The sequence below is a fragment of the Bolinopsis microptera genome, chromosome 6 (assembly GCF_026151205.1).
Source record: "Bolinopsis microptera isolate Bmic1 chromosome 6, MBARI_Bmic_1.0, whole genome shotgun sequence".
NCBI classification, from domain to species: Eukaryota; Metazoa; Ctenophora; class Tentaculata; order Lobata; family Bolinopsidae; genus Bolinopsis; species Bolinopsis microptera.
Window position 1 is genome coordinate 18,717,030 of NC_087077.1, and position 12,963 is coordinate 18,729,992.

Genomic DNA, 12,963 nt, shown 5'->3' on the forward strand with positions numbered 1-12,963 from the left:
ATTCTAGTCCCTAACCGTGAAAAAATGCTTTGAGCATATGTTATGTAAGCGTTAGCAGCAATTATAGAAGGAATTGAACAAGCGTAAGGATATTAATAAAGCGAACATTTTAACCGATCAAGGACACGCTTAGCTAATAGCTCCTTATACGTTATGATAGCTAAAGTGAAAACCTCAAGCTCTCTCTCTCTCTCTCTCTCTCTGTACACGTAATGATAAAACTAACAGTTCTTCCGGGGCAGCAGCTAATGAAAACGCTGTGGTCCGTTTTTACATACGTCATTGGGAGCTTGGGAACTAATGAACGTTCTTAGCACTGTTTTCGTAACGACAAAACTAATGAACACCATGTATGCGTAGTAGTATAGAAGAAACTGACTTTCTAAGAAATTCAGTGAGTGTACCGATTCATAACGTTACTGGAAACTTCTGTGGTTTACAAGTTATCTTTCTGTATCACTAAATATAGGATTGCAGGTTGCATGCCTAGGTGCAACCGTGCAGGAGACCACCTACTCCACGATGGCATCTAATACTACTACTACTACTACTAATTAACTCATGCCTAAGAACAAGTGATATTGTAGCTCCAGAGGGGTCTAATAGTTAATTAAGATAAAAGGACACAGCATGCTTTTGTTGCGCGGGTACACTGGACTATATTTACTTTAACACACTATAGTATATATACCCCCATCATCCGTGCTATGTAAACCACAAAGGAGCAAAGGAGACCTGGTGAGCCAGCTGTAAGAAAACATACTTTTAACATCATAATAATATAGTCAACTCCAAAAGGTCGCATAATGGCAGTTGGAAATTAGATGAAAGTAAGCAAGGCTATAATATACTCGTCATTCTACTTAATCTACCAGTTCTTTATTTCCAAGATAAGCTAGTGTTTGTAAATACTGCAGTATCTTGCTAAAATTTTGCTAAATATAGCATAGTATATATATATTAAAATATAGGTAAGAGTGGTATCACTAACTTCCTATTTAGCGCAAAATCAGTGAGCTCGCTTAACCAACTATGGCTACAATAAGTAAGCTCGACAATAGCTACAAAGACGGGTAAACTCTTAACAAGGTGTCTCGACCAACTTAAAAGATATCAAAATATTCCGCCTTGAAAAGAAGCAGAACATTGGTTAAGCAATCTCACGACTAAAATATTAAATTTTGAGAAAGTCGCCGTGTTCACTGTAAGCTTTCGTGACAAATTCTCTGAATTGGAAGACAGATTACAAATTAAAGATTGCAGCCAACCTGCGTTATGATTTTGTCACCGGTTCGAATTTTATATGTTGTAAGAAAAATGCCACCTTGTACTGTATGCATTCAGTAAAGTATAAGTTCGTACGAATTGTGCAGGTTACAGGGTTACCCAGTAAAGTATAGGTATCCATCGAATTCTGTAAACATTTAACTGCAATATGCGAGACTTGACGACATCAAACACAAAGACATAACTCTTTAACTTTAGAATCAATATCTACTTAAATACTTCCAACTTTCAGGGTTCCAAAAGCGTTCAGAGTTATTTACTGTTTTGAAAGTTGGGAATGTCGGAAAATAATAAGATTTCGTAACTGATTCGAAATGATACGAACAACAAAAGCGATGAGCTAGAGAAATGTCAAAATCGGAAAATAAACTGAAAAATATTAAAGAAGCACCGGTTTCGTGATATGTTGCACGTTTCACAAAAATGCATAAAAAATGAACGGGGGAGTTTTGGTGTGCAACATCAATCATAAAGCTGCTGGTCAAAATTGACCGTTTGAAACGTGTGACCCTTGCCATCAAAACAATTGGTTCTACATTAGTATTACTATTATATATTATTACTAGTATTATTATTAGTATTATTATTAGTATTATTATTAGTATTATTATTAGTATTACTTCTAAGTATCTAACGTACAATCAGAAATTCATGTCCCAAAGTCACATGATATTATTATCTATAATATCAGCACATAAATGAATTTTTGAAGATCTGCCACTATTACTACGGCAGTTCCGTAGGCGAGCCGCTAACAGTTATAGAATATAAATAAGGGATAATATAATATATAAGAGTAATTGTAAAGGGTAGCGGGTTGAAGTTAGCAGGTAATACTCTTGAACTGAAAGTGCACAAAATCTGTCTGATATGCCGCTTAATTTTGGAGGAACACGTGCCATAACTTGACCGTTCGTATTGCTTAATACTTCCAATAGTGTACCCGAGATCGAGAGTGTATCCTAATAGAGTAAACTAACATGACTAAAATCAATCATGTATCTAATGAAGATCATTAGGCAAAGTTTTAAACAAAAGCACACTGATTGAACGGTGATTGAACGCTGTGCCACCGGAGTGAGAAGTGGAGACAAGAGCAGCTGTTGACAAACTCTGCATTTTTGTGTAAACATGACACGTGCAACAACAACAACAACAAAACACGTGCCAACACGACATGAGGAGACACTGTTAGATCATGCATTAACACACTTCGCTGCTGATGAAGCAATACACTCCGCAAGCAATACACTCAAGCACCGCTGTGATGATCAAGCAGGCAATGGTGCTGTGTGATATTAGAGAAAGGAGCCTCCCAACTTAATTAACCTGATTAAATCGCACTACAAATAGCTTCTAGTAGGCTGTGGTATTGTACGTGGTATTGACGAATCTCATATTTGACGAATGCTCGAATGGTCTAATATTGGATGCTGTGATCTGATAAAAGTCCGTTAATAGCATCGAGATTCGTTTTGGAAATAGTCGTCATTGAAGTTGACAATGCAAATTTATCAATCGTGTGATAATTTATTAATTTTGGCGCCAAGGTAACGTTTGCCTAGATTTGAACTCCTTTGTCACTCCACAGATATATCAACTTGTCTAAATAACAACATTTGACCAAAAATATGTCGTTAAAACCCATTGTAACACCAATTTGAAGGCAGTCTCGATGCGGAATTTAAAGAAATCAGCAAGAGTTGTCAAAATTGGTCTTATAAATAATGGAGGTTATTCTATATTCAGCGTGGCGGTCATCAGTAAGGTGTTGGAAGCCGATTAAGTAACTTTTGATTGTCTCCCACAAGTTAATCCCACCGTTTAGCTCGATTGGAAATACTGTGATTTGTCTAAAGAGGATTGTGCACTCCATTTGTAAAGGGAAACCGAATTTTAGAAGCATTTTATTTGAACAATTGTGACGGATTTTTAAAATATTGAACAATGATACGTGTAAAGGTTGCCCACAATTGGTCAATTGGCGAGACGGTTGCATGTCTTGAGTAACAACCACTCAAGTTCACTAGATTTACTAATTTAAACTTGCACGTAACAATGAATATCATACACAACCACTCTCTTTACGCAAAATTCGAATTTCATTTTATCCATGTTAATTCAAAGCATTAGAAGTACCTTACTTTTTCAAAATCACTACATAAATGAGTTTGCATCTTATAAATATCGAAGTCAACCTAATTAGTAATGAATTCTTCGAAATACCTAACAACATTTAAAAGTAGAACGCTTATGACACGCGTGAACAAACATCAAACCTGCGATGTGTGTTGTAGTAGTTGAGGTTCACCAAGTTAGGCAGAGTAGGCGGTCTATTTGGAGACAGGGCTCTGGGGGAGGGACACGGGCTGTGACACGGAGAAAACTCTCCGCTGGACAGTCTGTATTCTGTGGCCCGGCGGTTTGATCTGCTCCGGTGATAGCTGAAATGTTAAATTAAGTTTACTAAATTAAAAGTCCGTTGGTTGGGTTTTATATTCGGGAAAACTAGTCGGTTAATCTTCCTGAACAGTATAAACATGTGGCATCTTGTGGAATAGACATAAAGCTGTCATCACATGTGACAAAACAATAGTCAGCAGCCTCAACAGTTGACTCCTAATTTGATGTAACTGTTCGGGAGGATGCCTAACTACTTAGATCGCTGGCATAATGCCAAAGCTCTCATGGGAATTTGCCAGGTAGAGATAACAATGCATGATAACTGTTTCGCTCTGGGTAGAGTGCATGACAGAGTAGCAGGATGAAGATGAGCTAAATGACTAATGTGCTCAGAAAAGAGTCGGGATTACATACATTTACTAGATCAATTTGGTGATGACTATGAATCTGTATGTCTGGAGAGGGAAGTCGTCCGGCCTTAGCAGCCTACACCACGTGCGCGCGCACGTGCGTTAATTGCGCGCGAACACAGCAAGCCTATGAATGCAAAAACTTAAGATATAATAATGTCATCGCGCGTTACAAATTCGTGTCAGAAATGCCTGACATTTTGGGAATCTTGGATGAACTCCAACGGAGTTGGTAATTGCTTTGAAGAATTGGCACAGTAAATCACGATGAAACCACCGACAAGTCAAATTAACTGATATATCCAGAGACATGTTCAATTAGACGAACAGTGAAAAACGAAGCACAAATCGTCTGGCTATTAATACATGAGATAACAGTACTAATCTAAGATAGATGCTGTAATCTTTAAGATCTACAATTGAGTCACATTTAAGTTACACTCAAAGATAATGGTACAATTATATTTTGGACAATGACTCACCCTACGAGTTCAGCATTTTCACCGCTCTGAAAAATAATTGTTTTTGAATTCTATATTTTGGTTATAATAATAAAAGGAAGTTCGCTCTTCGACAGAAAATTCTGAACATTTAATGGACACTATTATTCTGGACGTAACACCAGCTCTAAACAGAGCACATGCTGTTTGTATGCTAGCCAAAGATCTGCTGACTAAATAGACTTCTCAAAGTGTAAACTTTGTGTTGAGCATAAAATAGTGTACACTCAAGAAGTACATCGACTGAATCCCGGAAAAGCAAATATCACGCGTGCACATAATTTACAGCTGTACAATTTGGATAAATGCATATTACTTGTACATCGTCAAAATAGTAATGTAAACATTAAACGCATTACTGCATTACAAATGGCTTATTAGCTGTTTTTCGCACTAAGTTTATTACAACTATTAATGGTTGTTTATAATTATATTACGGATACATCAGTAATTGGCAATTATTAAGGATTCAAACAGTACATTCAGGAAAGAGAAAATATACTAAAATAATTCAAATTACAAATTACTAACCTTGTCCGCAGTAGAAAGGCTGGGATCTGAAGACCCTAAATTCCTTCTTAACCTGACAAGATTGCTTCCTTCCTCCTCTCCAAGTCCTGAAATTGAAATGAAATTATAATCAACTTCCGACATAATCCCAACAAAAATAATTGCTATTGTACACGTGATAATAGCAATACCCTTTATTGTATAACATAGCTTCCTTTGTGTAACAATGTACATTTTACCACCACTCTACTATATAAATACAGTGTGTAATGTATAGTAGTAACAAGGTCAGAAGCATCTGGTCTCATATCATTCGTGACGTCAAATTATTTTTGGTATCCTTGATATTGGGTTTTAGAGAGAAGATTTCCAAATTTAGAACAGTAGAATACAAAGAGCACCGAATTTCGCATGGAGTATATGAAATATATAAAACCACCCCGACACACAGAGGGTTGTATCATGTGTGGTTATAACTTTATTACTTCATAGCCATCACGTGATCACGTAGTGATGGGCTACTGGCCGAGTCAGCTTTAGTAGCTCACCACTACTGGCCGTGTTAGTTTTAGTAGCTCAATGAAGTAATTGTGAGTGTTGACAGTGGTGGGGAGGCAGTCTTTGGAAAGCCACTAGATTTTATAGCTACTAGAGAAGTAGTAGTAGTAATAATATGAGAAACGTGAGGGTCACGAAATCCTCTCCGAACCTCCACGTGGTGTGGCCTGGTTGGCACTAACGGGTGGTGTGCTCTCTTGTTGAGTACTAAGGTTGGGACTTGCCAACTCAAAGTTCCCATGGGAACCAGGAAGTCAACAATAACAGCTACCAAGCACCAGGAAATTTCTCTTTCAGATATCAGGTTACAAGATAGTACACACACAAATGACGATACGTTAGACACAGATACCTAGCTCTAAGAGCTATTAAATCACCAGGAAATTCTCTTTCAGCTTTCAGGTCCCATCGAAGTCACCCACCACAGAGCTAGGGATTCCAATTCGCTCATCCTGACTACAAGGACACACTGATAATGAGTAGTCTTGGCACTTCCTCCCTCCAGTAACCACTTTTCAGGTCTTTTCAGTTAAGACAGCTAATGCTGACACACGCTAGACACAGGCTCGTGATAAGACAAAATTAGGGATTTCAACTCTGACTACGAGAACACACTGATAACGAGAATTCCTGGAACTTCTTCCTCCAGTAACCACTTTTCAGGGGACCGGGTTAGCTTTGCCACACTCTTTATTGAAGTGTGACTGGACGCTCTACAATCATCTAGTAGCAGCAGAGTTTGACTGACATCCTTACTGGTTCTATTCAGTTTCTACAGCGGAAGTTCTCAACACTCGAATCAGTTCATCTCGGACATCCTGCAGAGATGCTTTATCACAGCCTGCCCCATTACACGGGGAACCCTTAGATCTACAGTACCCTGGTGGACAGCTTAGCTCTTTAAGCATAGTGGACCTCTTTATTTCTGAGACGCAAAGCTAACCGGACCAGAAATAAACATCAATGCAATGCTTAGGGGATGCAAATAGGACATACAACGTTTAACGATTTACTCGAACTTTTGATTCATTTTTAAGCTCGACGTTACATGGTATCAATTCAGGACAGATATTCCTTCTTCAGGTTCATTGAGGAAATCGTACCCGCTATTTGCGTTATACATGGCAAGTTTCTGGACTAATGATAACTTAGGATCTCAATCAATCATAAATTCCTCTCAGATTCCCAGGCTGCATTTAAAGCCCTTAACAGCACCACTTTTAACTCCAGGTTCGTTCTGAACATCTCAGACCAACTCAACTCGCTAGGTTTTCGCATCGAGTAGAACTTTGTTCCAGGACATGAAGGAGTATACGGTAAAGAACTATAATCAACACCCAAATAAAAGATTACCTCTTCAATCTCCATATCAAGAAGTATAAACAGGTGGCACTCAGTGATAAAGGAAAAACCCCACTAACATTTTTCCTCAACAAAAACAGGTACAAGAAAATTAACATCACAGGTACTCACATCAGATGGCTAACATGGCTACTATCAGGACACAGCCCACTAGCATACTTCCAGACGGTAGCAAACAACTCCAATTTCGAAACACAAGACTGTGAACACTGCCCAGGGGAAGCAGAAACATCACAACACTTCCTATGTGAATGCATCCAGCTGATGACAACTAGAATGAGGATATTTGGTAAACCCATCCTAACAATTGAGGAACTCATCAATAGTAAACTCGACCACATTATCAAATTCGTGGAACAGTCAACAAGGTTTGACAGAGACGATCTATTTGGATAAGCATCTAGGACATACACCAAGGTTCATAAACAATCATACACTAGACCCACACAGGACCATCCCAGATAGTGACACATATTCAGGTGTGGACCATGCTCGGAAGTCCCTCGCCTGCCCGCCAAAGAAGAACATCTGAAGTGGGTTTGCTCTGAGCAAGGTAGTAACAGCTTCGAGACTCCAGAGGTCTGTTGCGTTGATATCTATTATTCTATGTTTTTGTATATACTTAGGGAGTCCTGGAGTGTGGCTAGCAGGAGTCACACTCTGTGGGCACGGCGAGAAGGCCTCCCTCTTCACTAGGAGGCCAGAAACCGTTGACCAAAACAGAGAGAGAGAGATGAGAAACGTGATTACTGAGTTTATCAGACAAGGATTTTTAACAATCTTCACATTGAGCTGGTTATGTTGTATTTCATTACAATAATACAGGGTGGGCCAAAAGTCAGTACCCATACGTTGGGTCTTATACCTCCGCTGTGTGTACACTGTACGTATGGGTACTGACTTTTGGACCACCCTGTAATATAACCCTGTCTGTTGCTGCTTGTGAGTCTTAATTAAAATCAGGTACAGAAAAAGGTTCCTAGTTCAAGGGAGTGTTCTAAACCAGGTTTAATGCTCCTGATGATATTAGGAACAAGATTAGGAACCTGACTACATTGTGGAACCTGACTTTTGCTTTCGAATTCTGTTGAAAAATATCGTTTTAGTGTATTTCATATAAGAACAAATTACCCGTTATGAATGATATTCAGTATATTTTACACTGGAACATTACCAGTTTTGAATGATATTCAGTATATTTTACACTGGAACATTACCAGTTTTGAATGATATTCAGTTTATTTTACACTGGAACATTACCAGTTTTTAATGATATTCAGTTTATTTTACACTGGAACATTTTAAACGAACCCGTTTGGCGTTTACATGTCAGCCTACTCAGATCATATATCAGACTAATCATTATGTTGCAAGAGTCGATCAACCCTTGTAACTCTGGCAACGATATGTTCAAATTTCAAATTGCGATTGTAAGAGAAATTGGTCCGCGTTCTAGCAGAAACAAACCCTCATATATTATATGTGATCTGAGTAGTAAGTAGCAAACATTGTGAGATCTATACACCACCATCTTTAATACCAGGGTCACTTCATGTGGGTGTGTATCATAAATATAATGTTGGAAATTAATACTAATCAGTTTTCAATATTACATGTAATATTACATAATTAACCATAAAATGAAAGTTAAGAACAGCTATATATTATGATGACATAGTTTTGTGCAAAAGCATTATAACATTGACACATGATTAACATTCATCATTGCACTATTAGATCACGTACAGAATCAAGATCTAATTATCCACTTAACATCCAATTAACACAACACAGTTTACAGATCATACACAATATAGTGACAACATTGTTTTATATTATAAATAACTCTTATCTTGCAGCGCTCCAAATAACCTAACATGTAATAGATCACCAATTCAAATTGTTCAAATCAGTTTTTGCGATGATCGGGTAATTTCATGAACAATTATTCGGCACGTTTAATTGATTAGTAACAAGCAATTTTCCATGATACCTGAAGTTTCTGAGAAAATATCTGGAGGCTCCGATTTAGCAGCGGGTCTTGAAAATAGGGCCCCGTCCAGCAAGCTATCAATCTCTGAATCTGGGACGATACAGATGCAACACAAGAAAAAATGTTTAACATGTGAAACACAAGGATATATTTTGAACATATAAAACACAAGGAAATGTTTTAATGTATTGAGGTGAAAATATTGAGGTTCAACAAAACACGCACAACATCCACGCAAGTCATCTAGGATAGCCAGTGAAATCGAATTAAACCAATGTTGGGAACCGGATGCCGGAACCAGCATAATATTTAAAAACATTTTCCTCGAGTGCAGCAGCCTGCAGCATAGGTGCTGAATACTTTCGGCGTACAAAATTTCGGTAAGTTTTTCAACACCATCAGGACCATACCAGCTTGACTTAGGTTTTCTCCAATATTAAGGGCAGTCTTCTCTGTCACCAGGTCCATAACCAATAAACATGTTTCCGAATATGTCTCAACATCTATTCCTCATTTTAAATATCTAAATATTTGAAATGGTGGTCCCGTAAAACACCTCGTTGTCCTAGTTGTCTGCATACAATAAAATATTTTGCTCGATATTATATGTTGATATATTATCTCAGTCGAGGACCCTGCAATCTGCATGGTGCTACATAAAATATTTCTGCGAGGCGCTACAGTAACACTGTAACAGAGGGAAGATAAACAATTGAGGTTTCAGTGAGTGAAAAGATCAACCTTACTCTACAACTCTGGTTTCAGTCAGTCTATACGCCTTTATATAGGATAATATTATGTTAGGTTCAAGTGACTTGATGCCTAAAAATGTTTTCCATTAACTGCCTTTTTTTTACAAAGATAAGAAAGGCAATACAGTTGTAATGTTATAAAATATGGACCAAATAGGAAACAACTTTCTTTCAAATCTCTACCAGTTAAATCTATTGCAACACAATTTTACCCTTCACGTTATAACTATTTCTTTTAATTTATAGTCCTATTTCAAAGAAGGAACACCTTAATTCACAGTACAGTTTATTTGATGTACAGATTACAAATAAGTAATATTATATAATATAATATATATATTATGTGAATTCTGCCTGATTTTAACTATTCATTCAACGGAAACCAAGGTGTACCAGAGAGTTAAAGTTGAAGACACATTATTATATGTTATATTATGTAGTGTAGCCCAGGTAAGGGTAGTTCCCTTGAAACCTCAAAGTTCAAACCCGGGAGAGCGGGAGGTTGGTTTCGTGTGAAAGCTTTTTCGTGTGAAAACCCTGGAATTTCTCCCAAAGCCGTAGATAAATGTTTGGCAATGCACGGGAAATAAACCACCTTTATGCTATGGTAGCTATAGACTTGTTATAAAATTTCGTGCCAAGAAATGCGGAGTTCGCTTAGTTAGTCGTTATATACGCATGTCGCGGTGTGTCGGCCACGAATATCACCGATATTTTAGGTGTACTTATAATGTTATTCGGCAATTGCCGGTATAAAATTCAATTACATTCAGGATTTCGCAGACAAGAAATTCACATCCGGGAAGCTTATTGTAGTCAGATTAAGTCAGTGCAGTAGGTGCTGAGTTCTTAGATTATAAATTCAACATACTCGTATTAACGAAAATAATTTTAGAGGAATGCTGAATTATTTAGGCTTTACAGCACCAAGAAGGGTCTTCTTATCTCCAATGTGCTTATATCTACTTGGAGGAGGCAGCTTAGCGGAGTTGTCTTTTATATTCCACCGGGCGAGTAGACAGTTAACTCGATAGTGTTAATTGCACAATTAAAATGCAATTACGCACAATAAAAACAAGCGTGATGTTTTGCCAGAAAAATCTGCCGGCTCGGGGTCATTTATCCAAATTAGTGACCCTACTCACATAACATGATCCACAACACATTATAATAATCAGATGTAAGATGTGAACCACCTCAGAAACACGCTGCTCATCACGTGCAGTATACTGTCACGTGATCTGGTATGTTAAAATGTTGTTCATAGTGCAGCCGAGCTTGGCAATGCACTAACATCTCTCTCGCTGCTGCTTCACTAAGTTTTAAGAGAGATTGTCAGGTTCCAGTAGAGTGCGGCCTCCCTACATGTGTGCTGTGTGTGTGTTAGCTCTCTACATAGCTCACCAGCTCCGAATTCCAACTTATCGCATGCACAATTATAAGAATGCCAAGATTTATCTTATGTTGTAATACACTACTGGAAGACAGAGAAAATGTAGTGAAATTCAGGAGTAATCTGTAGAAAGTCTGATAGGTATTTACTTTAAGTGTAATTACGGAGGGTATACAGGATTAAAACTACCAATTTAAAACCATTGGTACAATCACGTGACAATCACGTGCAATCACGTGCATTCCTAGACAAGCTGCTGCAGTTTTAATGGAAATTTCATAGTTGCAGGAATCTATTAATAGAACACAACAACAGTAACGTCATGCCAATTTTATGTAATGCAGATTTTAATCTATAGCTTTTATAGTATTTATATTCTAGATTAATAGTGTCACGGGATGTCTGGAACTAATAGGTTTTAATATTTTTAACGCTACCATTATTTAGCATTAGCAAATAGCATGTTGGCTTTGATCGTTTTCCATTACAATAACCCTGTCTAGCGATGGACTACCATTCTTATAGAACGTTCTTGAACTTAATGACGTAAACTATTCGACCTATTATTATATTTCTAAGAAAACGTTAAACGTGAACAATGAACATGTTTGAGGTTACAGTGAGTCAAATTATGTCTCAAGAATTTACATCAGCTCGCTAGCTAGCTTAACATGACATTTTACCAAATAGCCAGATCAGAGGCATTCCTTAGAGTAAGATATGTGTAATATGAAGCTAAAGATCGTGTTTTAAACGTAATATCGTCTTGTTTTGATCAAGCCCGTTTTCCGTTATGAAGACCTTCTGAATTTGTAGGAATTTATGAAAACGTTTCCCAATCTGACAAGAATGTAGTTACTTGTCAAAAATGTAAGCTATTACTATAATATGTTTTAGGTACCAGTCAACTTAATTCTGAGCTAGATACTTTGAGCCATATTTCAGCGACTACCAAGTACCAAAAAACAATCACTAACACATTTTATAATATATTTAACTTTTTTTAAATACTGATATCTGGATATTATCCGGTTGGAAGAGACAAGGACAAGTGAAACAAGGAAGTTAGGAGTAAGGGCAAATTTTCGGCGTCAACGCCATCTTCAGGCTCAAATTATTTGTTATATAGTAGTGTTGAAAGTATTAAAAAAGTAGTTTTAATACTTTCAACACTACTATATAACAAATAATTTGAGCCTGAAGATGGCGTTGACGCCGAAAATTTGCCCTTACTCCTAACTTCCTTGTTTCACTTGTCCTTGTCTCTTCCAACCGGATAATATCCAGATATCAGTATTTCAATCATGAGACTAATAAACAGCGAACTACTCCGTTATTTGATATTTTTTTAAATAAATATATATATATATTAACCAACACATTTTACATGTTAACTAACACATATGATGAACAGTGTTGACAGGAGGGTGTACATCTAGCTAATGGGCCTACTAAGTGTTTAGAAGCTTTAAAGGAATGTGCCAACTAGAACTATACACACTATTACTATAAAATATACTATCAAAATACACTACTTAAAACATACTACCTATAAACTATAGTATGGCAGGTCTATAGTTACTTTACCTGGTATTAAGGTGTGTACCAGGTTGGTCACCACATCGCTTACAGTTCTACTACAGTACTACTATAACAGTACTATAACTACAGTACTTCTTGGCAGGATAATATCAGATATATATCGGAAAAAGCACTGCCTCCCAGACTGCCAGTCTAATTTAAAATACCACGTGACAAGTTCATACCACGTGACAAGTTCATACCACGAGACAAG

General features: G+C 37.3%; 1 protein-coding gene across 8 annotated transcripts in view; it reads right to left on the reverse strand.

Annotated features, from left to right (window-relative positions):
• Positions 1-12,963, reverse strand: part of LOC134817557 (microtubule-associated serine/threonine-protein kinase 2-like) — a 68,737-nt gene that overhangs the window by 34,091 nt on the left and 21,683 nt on the right. For 4 of the 8 annotated variants that reach the window (XM_063826733.1, XM_063826731.1, XM_063826739.1 and 1 more), the window contains 4 exons: positions 9,024-9,113; positions 5,132-5,217; positions 4,583-4,608; positions 3,567-3,731 (listed from right to left, as the gene is read on the reverse strand). In XM_063826733.1, coding sequence (XP_063682803.1) covers positions 3,567-3,731; positions 4,583-4,608; positions 5,132-5,217; positions 9,024-9,113 — 367 coding nt within the window. The remainder of the gene's footprint in view (positions 1-3,566; positions 3,732-4,582; positions 4,609-5,131; positions 5,218-9,023; positions 9,114-12,963) is intronic. The other 4 variants (XM_063826735.1, XM_063826732.1, XM_063826740.1 and 1 more) reach the window with 1 other exon arrangement.